This window comes from Bombyx mori, chromosome 10, assembly GCF_030269925.1.
Source record: "Bombyx mori chromosome 10, ASM3026992v2".
In the NCBI taxonomy this organism is placed as follows: Eukaryota; Metazoa; Arthropoda; class Insecta; order Lepidoptera; family Bombycidae; genus Bombyx; species Bombyx mori.
In genome coordinates this window covers 4,674,216-4,701,850 of record NC_085116.1, presented here as the reverse complement: position 1 = coordinate 4,701,850, position 27,635 = coordinate 4,674,216, and the positions used below count along the sequence as shown (strand labels likewise).

General features: G+C 37.9%; 1 protein-coding gene across 1 annotated transcript; it reads right to left on the bottom strand.

The window, feature by feature from the left end:
* LOC101736241 (uncharacterized) lies at positions 1-27,200 on the bottom strand. Its single transcript, XM_004930355.5, has 5 exons — positions 26,750-27,200; positions 26,157-26,256; positions 24,950-26,028; positions 14,072-14,251; positions 1-724 (listed from the first exon to the last, which is right to left on the bottom strand). Exons 1-5 carry the CDS (start codon positions 26,892-26,894, stop codon positions 354-356), a joined length of 1,875 nt encoding a protein of 624 aa, XP_004930412.1. The 5' UTR covers positions 26,895-27,200; the 3' UTR covers positions 1-353.
* Positions 27,201-27,635: the final 435 nt, after the last annotated feature.

Sequence of the window (27,635 nt, the reverse complement as noted above, 5' to 3'; positions counted from 1 at the left end):
TTTGAAAACAATAATCTATTTACATGTAAAGATTTTTTTTAAATGTCGTATACAGTCTTTGTTGCTTGAATTAAGCATTTTAGATTGAAGGCGCGGCACTTAATATTTCTAGGAATGTTGTAAAACTATACTATTAAATTACTCGTAAATCAGTTTGAGCAAAGCACGAATAATACAAGATATTTAAGTACATACTTGGAACAACTACACTTCATACTTGATTGATTAGATTAAAAACGACAACTGTCAAAATGAACAATAATTAAATCTACATAACATTAAAATTATCACAATAATAAATTAGTTGAGCAAAACTATCTCATCGAAGTCTTACGCATATCTACGCTTACAATTTAAATTAGAAAATACTCGGGGCCGACATATGAACCACATTTCGGAAAATCAGGAGGCGCCTGCACTAAGTCGCTTTGTTCGCCCACTTTTAATATGAAATCGAGTCCTCTTGTCCAGTGGGTCGACCTTTCGTCCCTCATCATCCAGTACCCCGGATTATCCGCCTTAAACCGCAACGCGACTACGCCGAATTTAGGTATCACGATAGTGTCTTTTAATACGGGTCTGATGAGATTCTTGTTTATAAATAGCGTGTTCGCTTCGTTCATTTTGATGACTGTTTCCTTACTCAGACTCCTGTTAAACTCCCTCACTCCGGTAACGTAGAAACCGTATCCGTGCAGATGGAAAATGTGGTCCGACTCGCCACCTGCAATAAAAAGAAATTGCCTCATTATCCAAACCTAATTGCGTCCCTCGTGGAAGCTCACGGCTCGTACAATTTTAACGTTCGCTTGGAATACTAAACGATGTTTTTATCGTATAGGTGAATTATTTAAGTTGACATTATATAAAAGGAAAACCACAAACAGGTCCATGTTACAGAACATCTGTGTCTCAAATGAATAATCTACTGGAGAGCGCTGATCCAACACTCAGTAAACATCTATATTCAATGTGACTTCCAATACGATTCTCAGAAGCGATTCCTTGTCTTTAAAATACTAATTTAACTAGCCCTCAAGTATGTGACATAAAAGCTTTCACAATGATAACTATTGCTGTTTTAATGTCGAATGTTCAATTTCCATTACGGGCTTGATGTCCAATATCCACTAGCGGCTATCAAATCACAATAAGCCTCTCCAACATTATACGGCCCTTTACTATTGCTTTCTATTTTAAATAATATAAATCCACTTCGGTTTCAATAAGAAGATGTTATTTTTTTGTAATACTGTGTCAACGTTGTTATACATTTACTATTACTAAGCTTTAAGACTTTCGTGAGTCGTAACTCTGATTAAACCGTCGTTCTGGTGAAGCTGAAAAAGACAGAATCAACAGAAATTCCTTCATCTAAAAAAGTGTACAATTCAGTACCGCGTTTTTTTTCTAAACTTCGAAATCTTTAGCCTAGGTTGTCGTGAATCATTATCGTACAAATGAAAATAAATAATTCGAAATTTTAATTTTTTGTATCCATGAATTTGTTAAAACAAGTTCAAAGCTAAAAAAAACCTATGTCAAACATTTTAAAATCTAACATAATCTATATCACGATCATGATATTTAAAAACTACATAAATTCATCATGAACAACTTCGTTCTAATTGTATTGTATAATATAATTTTTTGATTGATCCACATTCGGTGATCTTTCAGCATACTTAGAGAGAAATTAGTGAAGCATAGTTTATAAAAAAATTAAATGCATTTATTTTAACTCTAAAAACTTGTTGTTAATTTTAGAAGTAAGAAGCATTAGCTGTTATGTTATAATAATAGGCTATTTTAACTATTAATACGTATCTTCAACGTTTATAAGCTGTATTTCTAAAAATATTCTTTTTCTAGATCAAATTTCAGGAGACTTACATCTCCTCAATGCCTAACCTCTTTATGTAATTTTAAATATATTAAACGCGTAATTCAAAACTGTTGTGTAACATTACATAACGCGTCTTGATGAATCGCAATTATTCTAGAGCGTTAAAAGAAAAACCATTTCAAAAAAATTACCTCAGCTCTTTTCATGTATTTGAGTCGACTATTATCAAAGGCGGCAATCTGACTTTTGGACGATGATTGGTAAATCAGAAAAACGAATTATTGACTTTGTATTCCATTGGCAGTCACAAAACTCTTCGGAACGACATCTTAGATAAATAAGAGGTTAACTATTAACCTTTATTTAATGCAGGTTTTGAACCGTATTCTTTGAAGGAGACGATTATATTCAAATAAATCTGTATTGACATATCAATAAAAAATTTTCGTCCAAATGCACAGATTGCCACCTTTGATAATAGACGACTCATTTGTATGTATTAACAAAAACTAAGACATAAATTAATGGTTGTACTGATTAGAATCTGAGCGTTCGAAATGATTGATGCCTAAAAACGAAAGCCTAGACGTTTTGATTATAGTCATTACATGTATTGAGAAAGTTGTTGGTAAAATTTAAATACAAAAAACAATAGAAGAGGATGATGCATGCAAACTAATCTTAATTATTAATTACTCTCATATGCAAAATATGTACCTACTGTTCAAAAATATAGTAAAATTGATTCAAACATGTACAAAATTAAATTTAAGTCTTCAACTTTAAAAATTTCAAATAAATAAAAATACTAATGTATGTTTTGACATTAAAAAAATCACTCATTAAAAAAAAAGGTTGAACTGCAAAAATTTGCATTTTATACAACTATCTGTGATTGTATGTTTCAAATTTATGAAATAATTTAAAAATTAAAGATACTATTTTTTTCAAAGACTTGCAGACACATGCGAATATAATTTTCGAACTATGAATACTATTATAAATTTCTCGAAATTTAAGAAAATCATTTTTAAAAGCAATAAACGTAATTAAAATTACTTTTACGGCTTAATCACTTTTTTTTGCTGTCTTTATATTAGTATGTCGTATTATTAATATAACCTTAAAATTATTTTATAGCCACTGTAACTTAATATAATCCTATAACACCTTAGTTCATGTGTGCTCACGAAAAATGTGAGATTAAACCGAAAATTTCTTTTTCATTATGTCTATGACTGCCTAAAACTGAAGGAAATACTAAATCACAAAACTAATATCAGTGATTAGTATGCAAAATAAAAATGGCCGACATGTACATAAGAAAACTGATGTCTGGCATTTAATTAATTCCTATTGCTGCAAGTCATCCACATCCGTCAACAAGCAATTAGGTTAAATCATCTGAGAGTAAATGTAAAAGATTAATAATTATAGATAGTAATCAAGTTTCACAAGACAGAATTGACAGCTTCCTATTCATAATATGTCTAAGAACTTCTACAATGGATATTTATTGAAAATTACGACACGTCTCAAAAATTAACGAGCTGTATTGCTTCAAACAATCTTAAGGAAAGACATGTATGGAACGCTGTCTTATTCTTCCCTACACACTTATAAATTATGACACTTTCCTTGAGCTTGCTTGTTTAAGCGCAGCGGTGCCCTGGTGTACTTGGACGACAGTGGCCACTTTCCATCTGGTGGTCTGCGTGCTTGTCAGCTCAATGAGATAAAAATTAACATATTTTAATCGGTTGCTTTCAAATTGTATAGTTGATCCTTATATACATATATGTATATCCCTATTCATAATAATAATAGTAGTAAAGATAGATGATTAAGTTAAATGGTCTAGTTAACTTTAATTAGAAAAATTCAAAGATCAAGTGTCTTCTAAAAATGAATACATTAGTATTTCAATTAAAATTCCTGTTTCATTTAAAATTTATTGTAATAAAAGAATTTACTTTTTTTCTGCTATAAACATAAATGAAAACCATTTTTGCGTGACAAAGTAATGTAAAAAAAAACTCTTTTATTAATAATGAGTACTTTTTATTTTTACGAGATTTGCTTAAAAGCGGTTTCGTGTTATCTTTATTTAAACCTTTTTATTTGCATACCGAACGTTTTTGACATCTACATTTGTTTTCACTAAGTTTTTATACATTTGAAAACAGAAATTATCTTCGTATCTATCTTACTTAGCCAAGAACATCGACTGTGAAAGGTTATTCAATATTGGTTATATGTAAGGCCAATATATGCCATATTGATAGTAATGTTTTTGACTTGACGGGAGGATTTCTTTGTACAGTACAAACGATGGAATTGAATTTTTTGTCTTAAATTAGTTTTAAGGATAGCGTAGCCATTTTTCTTTTTTTTTTCGGCAGAGAAAATGAAATCATTACCCTGAGAATTTACTGTCTTCATTTCTCATTTAAGATCTTAAGATTGGAACATTCAATTACATTTACGTGTCTACATGAGTATTTTGAAAACATAAATGAACTTCTATACTACACGATGTTAAAAATATTTACTTTTCATCGTCTGTGCGAATTCACAAACATTAAAATAACTTGAAGTTGCATCAATTTCATTGATCTTCAACTGTATATAATTTTCAACAGTGATTATGGGTTCGTCTGTAAATATTACTTCAAATTGCAGTTTATATTGCGTATTGAATTCACTCTCCCAATACTACGAACCCACTCAACCTTGCAGTACGAATTGTGCAAGTAAAATATTCTTTATTTTCGTATTTATTTATACGGTTGAGGATTCAAGTTGTTATCATTAATGATTTATATATTATTCCACAAGGTCTATTCCAAGCGATAAAATGACATTTCCTTCATCCATCGTCCTATGCAACAACTATCCTAGCAAAATCATCATGCTTATCTACAACTACCTCCAGTTCAGTATGTAAATTGTTTATTCTTTTTTATGTGTAAAGTAGCAAAATTATCATTGTACATATATACATTTACAATCGATAAGTACACCGCGGGTAATTTATTACCTGAATTAATTCTTGTCTACCTGACGGTTGTCTGAAAGAGATCTCTCTTAACGATAAGACCGCCCATTGTACTTTTTTGTATTTCATGTTTTGCATTTTTATTTACAATAAATCACACCCTCTCCCTCTCTTTGTTTCCAAACAATATTTCCACATGAAAATGTTCAGGTGATCCGTTTTACAAAATATTCTGATTCAAGTATTTGGGAAGAATCTATACTAATATTATAAAGAGGAAAGATTTGTTTGTTTGTTTGTTTCGAATAGGCTCCGAAACTACTGGACCGATTTGAAAAATTATTTTTCCATTAGAAGCCGACATTGTCCCTGATGAACATAGGCTACTTTTTTTAATTTTTTTTTGTGTGTTTTAATGTTTCCGAAGCGAAGCGAGGGCGGGTCGCTAGTTTAGTGATAAGAAGCGATCGGTCTTTCTCGATCAGGTCACACATGCGTCATATGCCTTTTATACCAATAAAAAATATATGGAGAATTAAGCGTTTCCGAGAAACTTCCTTCCGAGAAACTTTGTAGTTTGCACAAAGACACGTACGTATCTTGACCCCAAACCGATCTAAACTGTCTCCAATATTAACTTCGAATCTTTAAAAGTAAAAAGTAATACCTCATATTCGAAATTCACAAGGAAACTTTTGATTTACTCATGATGAGCGTTGAGTTTTAATTATTATACATTAAATCAATTTCCATGAGTAGCCGTATTTTTAAAAGCCGCAATAAATTTTACTCTCTATCACTTCCAAATATCGACTAAAGATTTTCAAAATCACCCAAAATCAATCACCTAAAAAATATTAACGCCAAAACATCACAAAGAGCTGAGCGGTTTGAAGAATGTTTATTAAAGAATCTAAAGTGTTTACTCAGACAAGATTTACTCAAATTTTGTGGACATACAACGCGGACACGTTATAACGCCTTCTGTAAATATATCTTTATATTTTACAATAGAAATCCAAGCTACCTATAAAATATACTTCGCTAAAAAAAAAAAAAACTACGACAATCAGGCATTATGTCAAAATATTAAGCGTCATTATTATTACGACACTGACACTATTAAATAGGCTGATAATATACTAACTATACGAGTTTTTTTTTTTTTTTTTTATTTTTTTTTTTTATGATTGAAAGATTACTGGTGGCCCGGAGGCCTTTCCAGTTTCACCAGGACAGGTGGGCGAGCAAAGGCTCAGCCAAGAGGGGTGGGATTTGCTAACAACCGCCCGAGCGCCTCCGAAGGAGACCTAACAACTCAAGAGCAATTGTTTCGCGAATGAATCTACTACCGGATCGGAATCGCGACCCGCTGAGAAGATCCGGCGAGAAACTCAGCGGGCTGATGCATGGGTTAGGTTGCACGTCGACCTCTTTGTCGAGTTCGACAAGTACGGTTACCGGGGTCCCTAAGCCTGCCCCTAGTATTAGAGCTGAAGGCATCTAATGCAAAGGTTATTGGATCCGATGGATCCGTAAGGACGTGTCTAGGGCGTCGACGGTGACTGGCTCCTGCATGATCAGGATTCGGGGAGTAGTCAGCGGCGGCAACGATAAGGCGATTATCATGACGCATAGCCTTATCGAAGTATCGTTCCGACGCTGACTTCATGTATTTCCGAATTGATTCGAGGCTCAGGTCGTCGTGTAGGTCAACGTTCCTCACGAACCACGGAGCCCCGACAGCTAACCTGCAAAAGCGGGATTGTAGGGATTGGAGGGTGTCTATGTGTGTGCGGGCCGCGTGAGCGAACACCACACTCGCGTAAGTCATGACGGGCCTTATGCAAGTTTTGTAAAGTGTCACCTTGTTCCGAAGGGACATTTTACTCCGCTTACAGATCATGGGGTAGAGTCTACCGAGAATAAACGCGGCACGGTCACGGACTGATTTTATATGCGGGCGGAATGTCATCGATGCATCCAGGGTAACGCCCAGGTACTTGACCTTCCTAGCCCAGGGTATGGGTTGTCTAAAGAGAGTAATCGGGGGTGTGAGATTCCTCCTCCTAATCCGGGAGGAAATCCGTGTGGAGCTTCCCCTCTGAAATAGCACCGCAGTACTTTTCGCTGGGTTGATGTCTATGCGCCATTTTCGGAACCACTGTCCTAGGGCTAGGGCTGCGCTCTGAAGCTTCTTCGCGATTAGGGACTTGTTTCTACTGGAATAGTAAACAGTCGTGTCGTCGGCGAATAAAGCTAAATGGGTCGGCGGCGACCGGGGAATATCGTTGACGAATAAGCTAAATAGGAGGGGTGAGAGGACAGAGCCTTGCGGGACTCCAGCTGTGAGAGGTCGTGGGGAGGAGCGGGTTCCCTCGACTCGATATCGAAAAGAGCGGTTCGACAAGAAGTCCCGTATGATGAGCACGAGACTATCCGGCACGCCCATGTTGAATAGTTTGAAAATCAAACCATTGTGCCAGACTTTGTCGAACGCTTTTGCGACGTCGAAGAAGAGAGCACCCGTGTATAACGGTTTTGGTCGATTAAGCCCCACAAGAATGTGCTCCGTGAGGCGGTGCACCTGTTGAACGCATGAGTGATTTGTACGGAATCCGAATTGTTCATCGATGAGAATGCCCTTGGATGAGACGAAGTCTCTGAGGCGTTTGTAGAGCAGACGCTCATACAGTTTGCCTAGAGACATGAGGAGGCTAATCGGGCGGTAGCTCGTCGGATGATTTTTTGGTTTATCGGGTTTATGTATGCCGATAACGTCCGCTTCTTTCCACACCGCAGGAAAGATACAGTTCGCCATAGCGGCATTGAAAATAGATGCCAACATCACGATGAGTTGGACGGGTAGAAGTTTAATAACGCGGTTAGATATACCGTCGGAACCGGGAGCCTTGCGAGGACGTAGGTCTTTGATCAAGTCTTTAACTTCCATCGGGGTGACGGGTGGTAACGCATCCGAGGGTGGCAAGGAGGCTCTGCGTTCTACCTCACTGTCTACTAATTCTACATGAACAGGGTCCACGGATTGAGTGCTGGGCGTGCACTGGGTTTGCAATGTATCGGCCAGCAGCTCTGCTTTTTCGTCATCATCGAACGCCGCGAGTCGGCCTGAGGGGCCTACGAGGGGGGGCATAGTTACTACCGTATCCGATTTGAGAGTACGAGCTAAGCGGTAGTAAGACCTTTGGGAGGGCGCGAGTCTTTCTAAGAAATCAGACCATCTGGCATCTCGGACTTCGGCGATGCGAGACTTTACGTCGCGTTGTAGGGCACGCATTCGAATACGATTATCCACGGTAGGATACCTATCGTAGGCGCGGATCGAGGTGTTCTTAGCTCTAAGGAGTTCCCTAATATCGTCGGGCAATTTGAAGCGGTGAAGGAAGTCCTCCGCTACAACTTGCTTCGATGACCTATCTAATGTCGAGGTGATGTGTGACGTTAAGATGTCTATGGCTTCAGCGGTATCCTGAGGAGACGGGGTAGAGTCCGGGCTCAACGGGAGCGATGGTGGATCAGATTCAGTCAAGCTGATGCCCAGCGTGTGCCAATCCACCACAGTCCTCGTGACGGGAACGGAATCGGGAGCGCGACCGAGCTTCATAACGACGGGACGATGGTCTGAATCTAACTCTGAAACTACTTCGATCGAGTGTAAGCGCAGAGTTACGTTTTTTAATAACGCTATGTCGAGTATATCCGGGCGATGCGCGATATTTAGCGGGTAGTGAGTCGGGGTTAGCGGAGCGACGATATCGAAGGCGAGATCATCGACTAACGCGTCAAGCCGCCTGCCATTCGGGGTTGTGGTGTGTGAGTTCCACCTGACGTGTTTACAATTTAGGTCGCCTGCCAGAATGACAGAGCTTCCCATGCCGAGCAGCGCCTCGATATCACTGCTTAGAACGATCTTATCCGGTGGAAGATAAACGGACGCGATAACGATCGGCGCGTGTCCAGTCAGTGAGATTCGGCATACTGATGCTTCGATGTTAGAAAGCGCGGGGGGGTCGAGTGGGACGCAGTGCAGGGCTCGTCTATAGTAAATGACGGTACCACCACCACGAGCAGTGAGCCTGTCGTTCCTAACCATGTTATAGTTCGCGATTTTAGGGTCGCGGCGCGCGGGCTTAAGCAGGGTCTCCTGCACCAAAAAGATGTCAATTTGATGGTCACGCAAAAAATCACAAACCTGATCACGTTGATTTGCGAGACCGTAAGCGTTAAAAAATCCTATCGTTACGGATAGGGGCTTTATTCTACTTATGTACGCCATTGATTACCGGCGGAGCGAGGGGAGGACGTACGTATTTAACGACGCGTATACGTCAGCGTATTCTTGCACAACGGCGATGAAGTGTTGTGCAGTGGAGGCGGCGCGAATGGCGTCACCCAAAGCATTAACACGCTCAAAATTGATCGACTGAAAAAAGTCGATCGCTAGAGCGAGATTGTCGGACGCGGTCGGAGTGCTGGTCGCGGGGGAAGAACGAATCACGGGGGAGGGACGTATCGCGGGGACGGGACGAATCGCGGGGGAGGGAGCTACAGCCGTGTTCGTGTACGGCAACGGTTTAGCCCAGGCCGAGCCGCTGGGCACCGGCGCCGGCACGAAGGCAGGCTTAGCCTTCGGCACAGAGGGTGCCGTGGCTTTGATGTCAGGGCCGGAAGCTCGGAGGCGGTTTTGACGCGCGACGCGGCGATTTATTTTAGGGGCTCGAGGGCATCCACGGTAATTCGCGGGGTGACCCTGTGTTCGGCACAGGACGCAGCTAGGTGGTTCCGTCGCGGTTTTTTGATCGCGAGTGCAAAGAGTCGTGGCGTGATCGTCCAAACACTTGACGCATCGAGGGCGCGCGTGACAATTACGGGAAGAATGCCCGTACAACTGACAATTGTGGCACTGGCTCGGAGTGCCTTTTTTATGAAGGGTTTCCACGGTGATTCCGGAAAGCCTACAGACAGTTCGGACGTTAAAGATTTTCTTACCCTCGGGGGTAGACTGGAGGGCGACGAGAACCATATTGTATGGCTCCCTCCCGCGTCCTGTGTGCATGCGGTGCACGGAGTTTACGGGTAGGCCTTGTTCGAGTAGGTCGGCCTTTACGAGCTCGGCATCTAACTCCTTGGGGATGCCACGTATGACTGCACGGAGCTCACGCTCCTCCTGGAGCGTATACGTATGATAACTTATACGCTCCTTTCGGAGGTAGCTTGAGAGGGCCCTATGGTCGTCGGGTGTTGCTACTTTTATCTGTATCCCGTTCGCGAGGTTACGGGCACTGACAAAATTTATGTTTTTGGCCTTAAGGGCCAGGGAGATACGGTCCCAAGCAGCCTTCTCTTGAAGAATCAACGGAGGAGGGGCCTGAATTCTCGTTTGTGCCACCGGGCGCGGCGACGGCGTGGCACGGGGACAGGGAGCGACGGGGGTCGGAGGGCGGGGGCGCGACGCGTTCGCGGCTTTGCTTATTTTAGCGGCCGCGGAAGCTCGGGACTCCGCGGCGCGCTTCTTACCCTTTTGCACGAGAGTGAATCCATCTGTTAATGAGGCGGGAACGAGGTCAACCTCCATATCCGAGTCAGAGTCGGAGGACGAGGAGGAAGGCGCGGGAGCGGCGGACGCGACGGAGGCCGCAGACGATCGCTGAGGTAAAACGGAAGCTGCCGCGGTAGACGCGGGAGTTTTTCGCGACAGTATGGGGGACACGGGTGTGCTGGGCGCGACGGAGGCTGCGGTGTACGGCGCGGGAGTTTTGCGCGCGCTTGCAGGGGACGCGGGAACGGCAGGCGTGGCGGAAACGGCGGGCGCGGCGGGCACGGCAGAACAGTTCACGGCGCGTTTAGCTTTGTAAGCTAAAAATTCTGATTCGAGGGCCGGGTATTTCTCGCTTAAGAATTCCGCGAGCAGTGTGTTGGTTGGAGAAAACTCCATTTCTTCGGACTGCCCAGGGGGGGCTGCCCCGGGACTTAAACACGCGCTCGCCTTGCGGCGAGGCCCCTGCGTCGGTAACACTAAATTGGCCGAAGCGATTCTAGGAATTTTAGAAATTTTAGTGAATAGAATAAATAGAATAGAATTAGAGTGAATAGAACCACTGCACAGTTTCCGGGCGGCAATGCCTTGTAATTAGGCGCAGGTACAAATTCCGAGAAACACTTGGGCCACAGATGTGCCACGAACAATGATCTATTATCACCGGTAGTCACTTCCGACAAAACACTTGGACGCCAGATGTGCCACGAACCGAGGTCGGGCAATCGAACGAACAATGAGCACGTCCACGCGCGTCGGTAGCTCAAATCGGAATGAACTATACGAGTACTTGAGACCTTAGAACTTATAATTATCTCTAGGTGGGTGGCACATTTACGTTGTAGATGTCTATGGGCTCCGGTAACCACTTAACACCAGGTGGACTGTGAGCTCGGCCACATATCTAAGCAATAAAAAATAAAAATAATAATATTACGATTCTATACTATAAAATTATATCAAAGGATTACTAGGTATACTTCTTCATCATTACTCGGCAGTGATTCACTAGGGATATAAACACATGACTCCGACCATTTCACTGCTGCTGCTATTGCATTCTTAACTCATACTGTATTCCCTCTTTTTTTAGAAACATTCTTGCCCTAATGATGAGAATTGTAGAACGTGGTGTAAGCTCACGTGACTGGACATATATTATGTTCTTTTCTGCAGCGAATGCCCGAATGGTAAACAGTCGATGTCGCTCAAAGCACGTCATTACGGATCCCCCCAATCCATTAAAGGTGCTTTTAGGCACCACAAGCACCGGTCATCGTCCTCGTCGAACTCGTCGCTTGCGACGAAGGGCTCGACGAGCGAATTAACCCATAGACACAGCCCACTGAGTTTCTCGCCCTACACACGTTAGGGCGAAGCTGAAATAGCCTCTCAAGGCCATCAGCATAGATGGGGGGGAAAAAAACCAGCGAAGCATCCATTGGTTTTATTTGAGAGGTAGAGATTACGTGGTACAACGTTGTTGATACTTCCACCTCGCGGCTTTGGTAACCACTTAACATTGTATGGCCTGTGAGTTCGTCGCCAAAATTTTATGCAGTGAAAAATGAAATGTAATTTCACTTAATGGCCGACTCGGTGGTGCAGTTGTTAGAGCTCCTGACTGATGCACTGAGGATCGTGGATTCCATTCCTACATTGGGCACACTTTCGTGTGATGAACAGGACTTGATTGTTGGGGGGAGGGAGGGAGGACTTGTTTGAGACTTATCTGGGTGTTTACTATCTATATATTGTTCTTTTGATATTCTTTTCTACTATTCGACGACAGATGGCGTTACTCTTACCGGCGTAACAATGTATATATTTAAATGTACATAAGTATGTATATCAGTCTCTGGTACCCACAGTACAGTAAATCTTAATTTGGGACTAGGTGATCCTATGTTACTTAATTTATAAAACTTGTCGACGGTTATTAAGCCAGAGACAAGTCTAATATATTCATTATAATAATATTTATAATGATAATTTATAATTAAATTTTATTTTACAATAACTTATTATTATTAATAATTAATTATACTTATTTAGGTGTCCAGTAAAGTTAAATTTGCATCTAATATATAAGTATATGTAAGACCGGTCAGTATACAATACAAATTCCCTTTCATTGCACCAAAAACCTTGTCCTTATTTTGAACAAACATTGAGTTCACCAAACAATTGGATTGCCAAAGCTGCTACTTTAAGCGATGCCACTATCAAATTAATTCTTTCGACACAAAACAAACAATTTACAAGGTCATTTCCATATCGAAAACCGGTTATGAATAAATTTACTATTCAACGACCTTGGAATCGTTGCGGTCGTAATTTGTGTAACCGAATTATTAATAGAAATATGCTTTTCATTCTTAATTTCACGGCTATAACTCAATTAGTGTTTTCGTACTGTTACATGATTGGATCGATTGTGAAAGTGTTGCTTTCGGATTGAACGCAGGTCTGGACTAAGAAAGTTCCTAGAAATATGTCAGTCAGGCTATTACGAATTGGTACTACATATCTATATATTAATACGTGAAGCAAAAACTTTGTATCCCTTTTTACGAAAATTGCGTGGACGGAGGAGTATGAAATTTTCCACACTTATAAGAGAATATAGAGAAGAAGTGCACAATGCTAATATTTTTTTTAAATAATTCATAAAAGACACATTAAATCAATAAAGAAAACATTACACATACTACATACCATGTATTTGATGCACACACGCATGCATACTATTTATTGTCAAACTTTTGTTCTTGACGTCTGTTGTCAAATAGATTAAATATTGTTTGTCTTTGTTAATATTTTTTATAGTGTAGTCTTGGCAAAATTTGTGATTATAGAAGTATAAAATACAATTATAATAGTGTGCAAACTTACAATTCCAATTAATTATAGTCGAATTTCGACTACTGCGGGACCTCTAGTCTGTATTATTTTGTTAAGACATATAGAAAAACCATAGGTACAGAATTACTGTACTGTACTATATTACAGAATATCATGATATTCCGGTGGACAGAAAATACTTATGAATTAAAATTATATAAAAAGAACTTTCTTTAATAAACATACTTTCATACTTTCTAACGCCATTAATATTTTAACATTAATTATAGTAATTTAATTGTTTCATTTTAACTCATAATTTTCATTTTATTTATATGAGCCTTTACGAATAAAATTCATTAAATGACGCAAAACTTGAATTTAAATACTACGAATCACTTTGCTAAGCTGTCGAAATTCTGTGGAGAAACTTATATTTTTTATGTGATGTTATGTAGTATATATAATATGAAGTATTTAATTTATGTGAACAAGTATATACATAAAAAAACTAATATAATTTAGATAATAATAAAAAAGTATACCTACATCTTTATATGTACTTAAACGGACCATTTCTACTTAACATTAGCCAGACTAGGATTTTTACTAATTTACCTAGTTCATAGGGAATTCAATCATTGTTACATATAGAATAACACGGTAATAGGGCATATTGTAAGTCAGCTTCGTGGATACATTATGCTTATGTTGATCGCGAAGCAATAGTGCGTTCCAATTTGATGTCTATGGACTCCGTTATGCAATGAAATCAAAAGAACAACCTAAACAGCTGAAAACAATGGTAATTTGCGAACCGGCTTACCTTGATCAAACATAACAATTTCCACGGTAGAATACAATGGAATATTTTTAACATGGACGCATTCGTCGCCCTCACCGGGCCCTTCAGGACACAAAGTGTTGGGTCCCACGTCGCCTCCTTGAGTGAGCAGTGGAGATGCCGGATATGTGAAACGATGACCGTCAGATTGACCCCAACTCTCTGAAATAAAAATATTCTGTTAAAAACAAAACCCAACACTAACGTACAATATGACCATGCATTTATCAATCTATGTATTTCGGGAATTAAGCGCATCAAGTCAAAAATGTTTAATTACTCGCCGAACTCATAGTCCAACGTGCGTTTGGCGGTTAACGTTGTCCATAAACATCAGATCGTGAGCGCCGGCACCCACTTTGAGACATGAGGTCAAGTTTCAATTGTATAGTGTTTTTTTTTTGTTATTGCTTAGATAGGTGAACGACCTCAGGCAACCTGGTGTTAAGTGGTTACCGGAGCCCATAGACATCTACAACGTAAATGCGCCACCCACCTTGAGATATAAATTCTAAGGTCTCAGTATATGAAGTCAAAACGGCTCCCCCCCCCCCTTCAAAGCGAAACGCATTACTGCTTCACGGCAGAAATAGGCGGGGTGGTGGCACCTACCCGAGAGGACTCACAAGAGGCCTACCACCAGTGTTAATGGCTGTTCCATCCTTCACATCGAAAGCGTTACTGCATCGCAGCAGAAATAGGCGGGAAGAGATGAGGTAGTGATAAACTCATCAGTATCAACACAGTCATATGTCGAGATTCATGGTAAATGTACAAAATTACTTATATATATTGGCCTATAGAATAATACATCAAATATCTTCAGCGACAAAAACAACAACACCTTATTAAATATATTTTTATGAACCTTGTTGATTTCTTTTTAATTCTCAACTTACAACACTTCTATGGACAACCTCGCATTTATTACATCTATTAATTTTGAAATTTCCTTCGTTTCGGATTCGGCTTTATGGTCACGGATAATAACTGTCCATAAAAATCTATTGTATAATTATGAAATATATATTTTTTATAGTTTCATTCTCAGCTTACACTTGATTTGAAAGTTTTTATTATTATTTGTTTTTATGCGCATATTCCTTGTTTTAAAGCTTTGTAATTTTTTTTTTGTTGGCATTAAAGAAAATGTTTCAACGGTAATACGGTCAACGTACGATAGAGCGCGCACGAGCAAATTCAACAAATATGTATTTCATTATAGAACGCATGTTGCGTTGCGACAATGCGTGAACTTTACAGTAGACTAATTTAAAGTTGAAATACCTGAAAACAAAATTTATTTAAACGAATCCAGCTGTAGTAGAATCTAGCTAGTAGCGGTAGGATTGAAATGATTCCAATAGACCTAGAAATATATATTTTTTGCGCATTGAATATGGTTATTGCCTATCATATAATATGTACAAAGCAGTTATTGTCGCTTAGTCACGTTTGCCTTTCAAGCGTCGATATGTATTATATGTATATCAGATTTACTAGTCTAAAAAAATAAAATAAAGTCAATATGTTTATTTGTATTACTTGCAATAGATAAATATAATACATTTCTTAATTTACAGAACTAAATATTTAATTATTTTCAATTCACAATTTCACTTACTAATATAACTGATTTTAATGTTATAAAGAATTATAACAAGGTTACACAATTATAAAGTAAGAGCATACGTACATACATCGAGGTAACTCAATTTTTCAAGGCAAAATTTCACCTATAACGCTCACATACTTCTTCTATACCATAAATGCCTTGATGCTTGTGAGGAATTCACATTATTCAATCCTCTAATAAACTACTGATCAACTGATAAAACTAAATAAAAAACTATTGGATATATACAGCAGACGAGCATACGGCCCACCTGGTGGTGAGTGGTTACCGTCGCCCATGGACTTCAGCAATGCCAGGGACAGAACCAAGCCGCTGCCTACCATATTTGATTTGATTGAATAAATAGAGCTATTTATTTCGCTATATCACAAACGTTTTTACAATTATTTATTATTTTGTTATATAACTTCAAACGTTTATCGTAGTTGTGATCACATCGTAGTCGGGAACAACATACATAGCCTGCGGCAATTGAACCATTACCAGAGGCATTAGATTTGCGAGCTAAATCCGTTTATCTCTTAATTCCAAGCTCTATTATTATTTATTCGTAGCTCTAGCCCTACAAAACGCTAACAATAACCATAGATGACGTCACAACATCAACCAGCAGATGATCATGATGTAATGTAATGGAGTAAAAAGAAGGACGTATTTACGTAACGGTCTTATCATTTTTCAGAGTATCTTTAATAACAATAAAACACTGAAATACATAATAATATTAAAGAGTAACAAAAATGGCAGCTTGAATGTGTGACTATAGCGTTGTTGAGGTCAATAAGCGATGACCTGACAAATTGGGACACAGCTTGGTCTCCCTATTCAATAAAAAAGTAATTGACGGCATTTATTTCGAATAAATGTTGTAAAAGTGACAATAAGCAATTGCCATCACCATTAAAATTTACCAACACTACATTATGTCGTCATTGAAGCGAATTCAATACAACAAAAGCTGATTTCGTTACCTCATAGGCTGTAACTTATTGTAAGTAATTCATTAATTAATGTAATTAATGTGTATGATTATTTTTTGTAATAAAATACGTACTTAACAAATGTTCACGATTGACTTCCACGGTGAAGGAATAACATCATCAAAAAAATAAAATTTGCGTACTTACTGGTGGTAGGCCTCTAGTGAGTCCGCACGGGTAGGTACCACCACCCCGCCTATTTCTGCCGTGAAGCAATAATGCGTTTCGGTTTGAAGGGTGGGGCAGTCGTTGTAACTGTACTGAGACCTTAGAACTTTTATCTCAAGGTGGGTGGCGCATTTACGTTGTAGATGTCTATGGGCTCCAGTAACCACTTAACACCGAGTGGGCTGTGAGCTCGTCCACCCGTCTAAGCAATAAAATATAAAGTGGTTACTGTCGGTCACGTATCTCAGAAAATACAAGGGGAAATTTATTTTTATTGCCCGCTTAATTAATACCCATCATTAATATTTCAACGCAATATAGTTAAGTATTTGATATTATTATACGAGTATTAAATCCGGATATACTTTGTTAAATTTAAAAAAGAAAACGTCAAATTGCAATACTGGTAAACTAAATGAAAGCAATTTAATATATTATAGTTAGATTTCCTGAATAAATTGTTATTAAAACTGCTCACTGCCTAATCTTGGATTTATTGATCTCATTATACAATTTATTCCTTCTTTTTGTGTGTAAGGAAACGGTAAAATTTATTTTTATATTATATATTATACATTAGATGGCAGTTAACATAACATTAAAAATTCGAAAAATGACACCTTAACGGTTCCTGAAACAGTACACTAATCGAAACTTCAAGTCGGAAATTATAAAATGAAATAATAAACGCGAGATAAAGCCGTACAAAAATCTGTAGTAGGTACATATATATAAATCACTTTGACATTACATTTAAAATTTTAGAAAGATCACATAGAAAACGAGAGCGAATAATTCAGTGATATTTGAAAATCGTTTTTAACTAAGCCTATATGATGTTTGAATGTATTGAAATCAGTTTTACGATATTTATGATTTTCTTGGAACAATCTTAAACATTTTTATAGTTTTCAGTCTCATTTCCATTTGAAACCTAGACATGAACCGGCAATAAATATTCTAACACGCAAAGCCATAAAACAGCATTAAAGTGCTGTGACAAGTTTTCTTTTGCTCTATATTTTACGATGCAACAACGCTAACATATTCTCTTGGAGACTTCGAGCGTAATAATTAATCAAGTTCTACTTTGTTGGTCGCAATCCAGATTATCCCAGGTATTATATATAGTACACATTTACTTATTTACATCACATTTAATATTTAAACTGTAAATACGTTACAAAACAATTCACTGCTATTAACGTACGGATTAGGAGATAGCGATTGGCTATAGATCGGTCGATTATCTTTCATTAAAAGTCATTTTTTTATCAAGTAAACTTTTCAATTAGTATCTAATATTACATACTCCGAATGTCTATTTTTCTAGAAATAAAAAGCACGTGTGGCACTCGGGGACTGCCGCGGTAAAGCTATTGCATTTTTTTATTAACTTATACAATTATAATTAGACCATAATAATTTAATATTAAAACAATAATAAAATAAGACCACGCTATATTTATAAACATTAACAAAAGCAAAACATTAACTGTCCCCTTCACAATCATAAGCTAGACCGCGCGAGAGAGAGATGGGCAGACTTTTCATGATGCGCATGCAGTGTGACGTCACACCGCGCGCTTATTCACAAACACTATACAAGCGCAACGTATGAATGTGTTGAACGCGAGCTAGGCGGAGTGGGGGGTGTTAGGTTTTATTTTCATTACGGAATTTCTTGATTCGGTTGCCGCGCTCAAAGCCCTCGATAAAAGCTATGTATTAGCTTAAAAAATCAACTTTTATAATAAACGCAAATGTGGCCATTGTTATCACATATTTGAGAGTCGCAAATTCATTAATCAAAAACTATTGGATACATCCATTGGAAATGGAATCTTTAAATTAGGCATGAAAGAAATTGTATCTGATTTTTGGAGTTTACTCCTTTAGAATCGATTTACATATATAGGCCCGGGGTATGAAAATTATGGGGACCAAAATCGTACTAGCATGTCACACGAAATGCGTTATGCGCCTGATTGGCTCCTGATTGCGTGATGCGTGCGCGCGCCAATCAGGAGCCAACGCGCGGCCGCGTTATCGCAGGTGACGCCGGGCTGCTGCGCCGGCAGTCCGCCACAAAGCCTCGTACTGATCGCGCGTTTCTCTCATTATTGTATTTTCATATATTTGTTAGTCGTTTGTTTTGTGTCTCGTTAATTTGTTAATAATCTGTAGTGTATCGTGTTGTCGTAATATAGAACTATTTCTCGTATTGTTTCGTTTAATTTTTTATATCCAGTAAACTCCAGTCGTGCGTCGGAGCGGACACACACACTTTTTTTTTAATGATAGCAGAAGTAGGTGCCCCGGAGCTATTTTAGAAACCACCAGTGATTCCAAGCTATGCCTCGATGTTAATTTGACTCTATGAAAATAACTATATGAAAATAAATTTCACTTTGTTTCTAGACTTCACATCCTAAATAATACGTATCAGTAATTTTGTTTTCCTACAAAAGTATATAATATATTTTCAAATTATAGTTTTAAAAATAACTAACTAACAAAAGTTAATGAACAGCTCTGAAAATCTTAAAAATAATTGGAACCCTAAAGAAAGTAAATAGAATTATTTTAAAAAATTGTTTAAAGTATTTCTGGCACCGATATCTTGCCAGTATCGATATCTGAAACGTAACAAAACGTGTGCGAGTCTAACTCAGACATGGCTGGAATTTTACTAGAGTGGATATGGGTTTAGCTTAGTCATTATAGAGAAGCCTGAGACTTCAATACTTTTGTAGAGTTCGTGCGTTCGATTTCGTTTCTTTTTACCCGAAAAGGCGCACGATCATGACATTGGCAGTAACACGTTTTCATTTACTACAAAAATTTAATCGATACTACACACAATAAATAGAGTATTAGAAAATCGAAAAACTAGAAAAAATAGAAAAAAGTTTTAAAGAAGTGGAGAAGTGGCTTGGCTCGCGGTAGGCAGCGGCTTGGCTTCTGATCTTGGCATTGCTGAAGTCCATGGACGACGGTAACCACTCACCATCAGGTGGGCCGTGTGCTCGTCTGCCTACAGGGGCAATAAAAAAAAAGAACTGCAAAACTAAACAATTATCAAAATTGTCGTTTTAATATATTCAATAATTAAGGTCAAGTTTCGTGAATTGTCTGCAGCGAAGAAAACGGGCGGACGCCCCGACCCCTTGATCCGACACGTCATTTGATTTGTAATTGTGTTACTTTGCGTGCATCGCAAAAAAATATTATTCAAGGATTTTCGCTATTTTTAGTGTATTGTGTCGTACATAACTCACCGGCACTGGTCGTCGTTTTTCACGCTATGTTCTGTTTTAAAATAATACCCTGAAGTCTGTTATTTTTGTCAAACATATCGATCATCGAACTTAAGCTACTGAGAAGTTAAAAAAATAGAATTGAATGAATATTATTATTAGAAGACCGGCCTTGAAGAGATACCCTGGAGACATAGAGGTCGGATCGGATATCAATGAATTTGTGGATTTAGTGTATCTATCGTCGCTCGTCGTGCTAGTATTTTGGGAATATAGAGACATCAAAGTAAAAAAAGCAAAAATAAAACGACCAAACAATTCGTATAAAGCGATTCGCCAAACTGTACATTTTTTTTTTTTATTACTTAGATGGGTGGACGATTTCACAGCCCACCTGGTGTCAATTGGTTACCGGAGTTCATAGACATCTACAACATAAATGCCACCCACCTTGAGATATGAGTAGGTCTCAGTATAGTTACAACGGCTGCCCCACTCTTCAAATCGAAACGCATTACTGCTTCACGGCAGCAATAGGCAGGGTGGTGGTACCTATCCGCGCGGACTCACAAGAGGTCCTACCACCAGTAAGAATTTGTTTACATTTCCGTCGGTGTCGAGAAATTAACTTAGTATTATATTATTATTGTATGACATGCATAGTATTGCGAAAGTTTACATTATAAATAACTATAGGTCAAACTCGATCCGCCTCTGGAATGGAAACGTAACAAGTTTCCGAGAGATGCCGGCGCAAATGCAGCAATCAGACAACATTACATGCGGTCGGCGCGGACGTGACCATATACATACGGTGATTAGTTCACTTTCTTACAACTACTAACTTATGCACAGAGCGTAATAAAGAATTGCGTAAAATGGCAAAAAATGAGCTTGCAAAACGAAACGCTTATCTTGGATAACGAGAAGTCGGCATTAGTGAGCTAAGAAACAAATATATGGTACACATGTTGCGCTTTTTGGTGATATAATTTTTTTATTATTAAGTACACAGTGCCGTGAAATAAGTTTATTCTGCTATAAGAACTGTAGTTGTAGTTGTAAACATTGGAGTTGAAATACAATCGAAAATAATACAAGTTATATAAATTAATCAAATTACAATGCAAGTCACCTAAAGCCATTGCCTAAAACCCTTTTGTCGTCCTATTATAATTGTAGGTACGGAACGCGGCATGTTATGATATGAGTGTTTTTTTTTGCTCACGCTCGTACAAAAGTCATTGTGTAACTCGAGGCAGCCCTAATAATTGGCTTATATTGTTTGTTTTGCAACAAGGATTGTAGGTTCGAATGTTAGAACAGAAATAGGGATAAAACATAATTGGAGCCATAATTAGAGATAAGACTATAAATTATTGTTAAGTGATTACCGGTACTCGTAGAAAGCACATTGGTTTTTTTTTGGGCAGGGCGCCGAACCTCATTCGTAGTTTCCGAGCTTAGGCGATGCGCGGGATATGTAAGACTTGACGATCTACAGAGGTTGAGACCAAACCGCGGGCCCAAGGATGTTTTATGGCCCTACCTACAAAACGACTCACCTTGCACTCTCTCACTCGACGTCCGATCTCCGCCCTGGGTCAGAACCCATATAGAACCGTAGGGTTGTAGAACCAAAATAACGGCGCCACCCCTAGGACGTCCGACTTATGGGTTAACGAGGCGATAGTCGATAACTCTACGTCGGCCGTCTCGGAATTATACAGCATAGCTGCTATCCTAAGCCTTCAAACTGGAACACATGGCTGCTTTGCGGCCGAAGATAGTGGAGCCTCCTCGTGCAGGCTTACAATACAGGGCGTACAATACAACAAATTCCGGCTGACGATCGCAGCATCCTAGTATGATAACCAGGCAACGCTGCCGCCCAGTAAATATGTACCTTAAATGCTTTTTACGACACTCATGATAAGAGAATGATTGCTATTCTAGGTCTAAGTAAATTTAGTATATATATTTCAGGAATATCGGAAAAAAGTATATATTTCTTGACATGATATGGAATGCAAATCGAAATGGTTGCAAAATGCAAACTTCTTCTTTTTTACTTTCACGCGATTTTATGATTCGTATAAAAATGTATTTCATTACTTTCTTTTAAGGTTCATTAGTATTGTACAAGTACTGCTACTTGAATTTGGCAAATCGGTTAGCTCGTCGCTGTTTTCTAAGAAACAAAGTCGAAAAAAAATTTTGCTCATTATTGTTTTCTGAGAGGTAATCGTAATTTTCTTTGTTAAAAAAGCCAAGTGGGTCGAAACGTTTAAAAACGAGAAAACAAATTAAGAAATTACGCTGTGATTTTCTTTGAAAAGATCTTAACGTTTTGTAAACGATTTCTTTTAATGACGCTTATCGAGTCAGTTTAAAAATTCGAATATTTCCGATTAGCAAGAATACAACAACTTTAAGGTCAAGGCGAATACCCGTCGTGTAAGTTTTTTTTAAGTCAAACAATCTCGAGCAAATTGTATTTAAAGACTCTTTTGAGTTATTTTTATAACAGCTATAATGAATCTTATTATATCTTGTATCGATTATTTCTTATTGGTCATGTCATTTTTCTAGTGATTGATGAACCTGACTACTGACAATGGGAATCAGATCAGTATCTTCAAAGATATTTATTTGATTAATAGAATCTAACTGTTTTCTTATCTGGTATCTTTATCGTCGAATACCATGTATCTTTAGCATTATTGTGATTTGAATCTACATGAAACGAAAAAGCGATACTAAATGAAACAAACATATTCACAAGGATCATTCTGAAAGTTTCATTTCTATCCCGTGTGAACGGACGGACGGTGATAAACATTTTATATAAACATTGGATTGATAATCCCAATACCACCAATAACAAGTAAATCTGTAAAATTAAATCACAGAAAAACCATTATAACTATTGCTAACGAACACTAGAGATTATTATGAAAGACTATTGAATAGGCTATTGAATATATAAACTTGTTTTTGAACTAGCTATCTGTTGTTAGTACTAACCTTTGTATGAAAACATTAATGTAAATCTGATTTTCTAGACAATCGGCCATGTGGAATATTAAAAAAATACATGTTTGAAAAGGTAGATAGATTCAGCAGTCCGATAATTTAATTAATTATGAAATGTTATCTACGTTGATTAATTACATTATAAATGAAATTTATGAATCCCAATCAAGTTCGCTCGAAGTAATCTTGAAATAATGAAACGATTTAAAAAAAAAAAACAATCTTTACATAAGTCTTTATCAGTGAATCTATGCAAAAATAACTCGATATGGTCCGATGAAATTCATCAAAAAAGAAAAACTAATCAACCTCTTTCGTGTGATACCGACAGTCTAGATTCCGAACGACTAGGTAGCACCAAAAGAAACGCATCTTAAGATTTTATAAACTATATGCTCTAAGTATATAAACTTTGAAAAACAGCTGAAACTGCTAGCAACAATATATAACAAATCTTTCTATTTTCTCTTTGTATCTATATATACAAAAATGAATTGCTGTTCGTTAGTCTCGCTAAAACTCGAGAACGGCTGGACCGATTTGGATAATTTTGATCTTGAATTATTTGTGGTAGTCCAGAGAAGGTTTAAAAGGTAGATAATTAAGAAAATGCTCGGAATTAATTAAAAATAACAATTTTGTTTTCCCTTTGATGTGTCCCGCGTAGGACGGATTCTTTTTGTTTGTTTTAAGTTTATTTTATACAAAAGTTTAGGTATTTTATTTCTCGATTGAGGCACTACGAAATATACGGGGTCAACTAGTTTCATTTATAAAAAAAAGACTAAGCAAAGGGTTTACGAATTTTGTTTTAAGAACGCTACTTCTTAAAAGTAGTTAAACACATTGTTATCGATAGCAAATGCAGCATTAACAAGAAAAGTCATAAAAAAAGCCATAATTTGATAAACAAAGTTATTCTAAAACTATAATATTACAAACTATATTATTACAATAAATGTTCCAAGTAACAAGCTAGAGTTTTTGTGCTAGCTTTTTACTGATGGTAGGACCTCTTGCGAGTCCGCACGGGTAGGTACCACCACCCTTCCTATTTCTGCCGTGAAGCAGTAATGCCTTTCGGTTTAAGGGGTGGGGCAGCTGTTGTAACTATACTGAAACCTTAGAACTCATCTCAAGGTGGGCGGCGCGGCATTTATGTTGTAGATGTCTATAGGCTCCGGTAACCACTTGACACTGGGTGGGCTGGGCGGGAGCTAGTCCACCCATCTAAGCAAAAAAAAATGGTTTCAACCTTTCAGTGTGAAATTAATTTATTTCAAATACTAGTGGATTCTAATAGACTTATCGACATTAAAAAGAACAAAAAACACACACGAAATCAGATAAGGACGATTTTTGCAAAAAAAAGATTCATCTTAGTATTTCTGATGTCGGGAAATCATGTTTGGGTGTTTTGTTACGTTTTCTTTTGCGTTTCACATATAATTACTACTGGGCAGCCTATAATTTAGATTTTAAAGATAATTTCATAACGACACTTAACTAGTTTTAGAAACCTGTTCATTTCGATGTTCACAAAGAAAAAATCATAAATTTATTACAATTTCCTGTTTAATATAAACATTTAAAAGTGATTCTACGCCTTAACACGCAAAAAAAATTACTAAATGCACCAAGTTCGCTCGTGATACCCTCTTACTTTATCCTAAATTCAAATTAGCTGCAAAACTAATTATTTTATGAAATTTTCAACTAAATTAATAATTATATTTGCAAAGCGTTAACTTCAAGAAACAAAACAGATTTTTTCACTTACCGACTCGCTTCGCTGATATTCTTCTTGTGGAATAATTAAAAGGCACATAGAGAGTCCGGTCGGGAGTCTTTGTCAGTTCAGAGGGCATCTGCTCATAGCCACGAGCCTCTGTCAAACACAAGACGCTTTCGTCCTCACACTGCACACTAATCACTGTGCTAAACTTACGATAAACTTTATTTAACTCGTCAATGTCTTTAATTAACACTGCTTTATCTTTATTTGTATAAACCAACTCAGCTACACCTTTTAAATTATCTTGACAATCCGGATGCGCCACAACGGACATTTTGTATACGCCCGGAGCTCTTTTGGCTTCTAGTATAAAATCAACACGCTCCCCTCGACCTAATTCAATAGAATTAACATATTCCGGTTCTATTCCATTTCCATCTAAAGCGACCAGAGTGAGAACGTGTTTTTCAATAGAAAATTGAATAGGACAACTCTTCGATCCTCCACCGTATGCTAATCTAAATCTATACCGCTTTCCATATTCAACGGAAAACTTAGTTAACGGTGCATCTATATTTTCAACGGTCTTTCCTTTCCCGTTTATGAGAAGCGATTCAGCTTTAGGAACATTCGACATCATACCCGCCAAGGGTCCCATTGAATGACCCCATTCGGAAACATATATTGTATGCTCCGAAGCATCAGTGTCGTACAGTTTCCTCAATGGGTCTTGACGAGGAGATTGTCGGACCACAAGGGCGCCTGCAAGACCATCAGCAGCGTCCGCTGCGGAGTGAGCGTGGTACATATGTGTTCCAACTGCAGATGCTCGGAATTTATATTGAAATGTAGTATATGCAGGTTGCGGGCATTGTGTCAACATTGGGGCTCCGTCCATAAAGGGCGTTTCCTTTTGTGGTTGACCGCGCCAATGGATAGATAACGCATGAGCCGGAGCTCTATGCACTACATCGACTACGAGGATATCGTTGTGACAGACGTGAAGCGTTGGTGCTGGTAAAGCACGGTTCGCTGTGAGAACACCTCGCTCCCGTCCGTCTGCGGATATACACGTGGACGGACACTCTCCTGTTCCATCTTTATCAGTACAATTGCCACAAGATCTGTGAAAGAAGATAACAATTATGAATTAACCGTAAAATAAACTCAAAAGTGATTCCGAAGCCAATTAATTCTAAATGCCACTGTTACGTGGTTGCACAATAAAATTACATCTACATTTTACACTTACTTGCTAAGAGTTTTGTAGACTTCGATTACTAGTTTCACACGACAAATCATTGGCCAGTCTAATTCATGACATTCTCTGTCGCAGTTTTCAAAGTATTCTTCTGCAAATAAAATTTCAAAATTATAGTAATATCTTCCCTTTACCTTCGTATTAATGACCTGTAATTACTCTAAGGTAACAATTGCTAACCGGGTCAAGGATACAGAAGCTTTACGTGTATTTTAAATACAGACAGCTTATAAATCAACGTTAGGGTCTTAGTTTGCGTAACTTTACCTACAAAAAAATTTTCGTGGCTAAAACACGGATAAATATAATTTCATTTTCGTTAATGTTGATAATTGATATTTGATCTAATTGACATTTAATTGATATTTGATCTAATTGACATTTAATTGATATTTGATTTGGTAATCGCCTTTATTTGACAATCAATGTGGTGTTCATTGGATATGTACTACAAAAAACTTTTCTCAATTATGAAATTATTTTCAATGTTGACAACTTCTGCTTTATACGCACGTCCCATGAATAGTGTGAAAGTGTGAAGGTGACATAGGCGTATTGCTAATTAGTTCATAAACCGTAATTACCAGGCATCGGTGTGTAGCGCACTACAATTAGAACGCATGCGAATATAATAACAAGCACTAATATCCTTTGTAAGGACATGAGCATGTAATTTGGTTTCTGCACTGGCACACCGTGCACTTCCATCGCGGTTTTCGGCGGCTCCATTTTATATTTAATTTAACTTGCATGTAACGAGTCACTGTTTACATGTTTGAATGACGTACGTTATATGGCGAAACCTTTCAAAAAAAGTTGTGAACGCGCTTGTAAAGTGGGGCAGCGGTGCCGCGCACGACGACGCGAGACGACCATCAACTGGTAACTGGTAATGTGGCTAGTCAGTCAGTTCACAGTAATTGTTTTGCAACGAATGCTGCAGGCCTGAGGCGAAAATTCGAAGCCCTGATTGGACCTCGTATTCAGAAACAAATTGGCAAAGAATGAACTCTCTCTATGAGGTTGCGTAACGATATGTTGTGCAACAATTATGATATTCTCCCATTCGACGGCATATACATACGCACATACTTCAAAATAACTCACATGCTGAGCACAAAACAAAATTGTTGGATGAGAATGTAATTTCAGAATGTGTAATTCTGTTTAAGATAAAGATAAAAGTAATGCTTCGAACCTTACTTTTATATTTTTCATATACTCAATTTTTACATTTAAATTTTGGTATCCAGAATTTTAAATTATCTATTTGATGCCAGACTGTTGATATCTAGAAGATAAATTCTATACGCTAGATTATACAAGTTGAATATTCTAGTTGAATCTCAGGAAAATATTCTCAAACAATAAAAGGGACATACGATTTAGCTTCCAAGCGCTAATACCTAAATATCTATGAATACCAATCCTTTCAACTTACATTCAAACACCAGTAACTTACGGTAACGA

Excerpts from the sequence above, each read along its gene's own strand:
- LOC101736241 (XM_004930355.5), bottom strand. The coding sequence starts at position 26,894 with ATGGAGCCGCCGAAAACCGCGATGGAAGTGCACGGTGTGCCAGTGCAG. Across the intron at positions 26,029-26,156 it reads GTCTACAAAACTCTTAGCAA|ATCTTGTGGCAATTGTACTG; the intron begins GTAAGTGTAAAA and ends CTTCTTTCACAG. Across the intron at positions 14,252-24,949 it reads AATATCAGCGAAGCGAGTCG|AGAGTTGGGGTCAATCTGAC; the intron begins GTAAGTGAAAAA and ends TTTTTATTTCAG.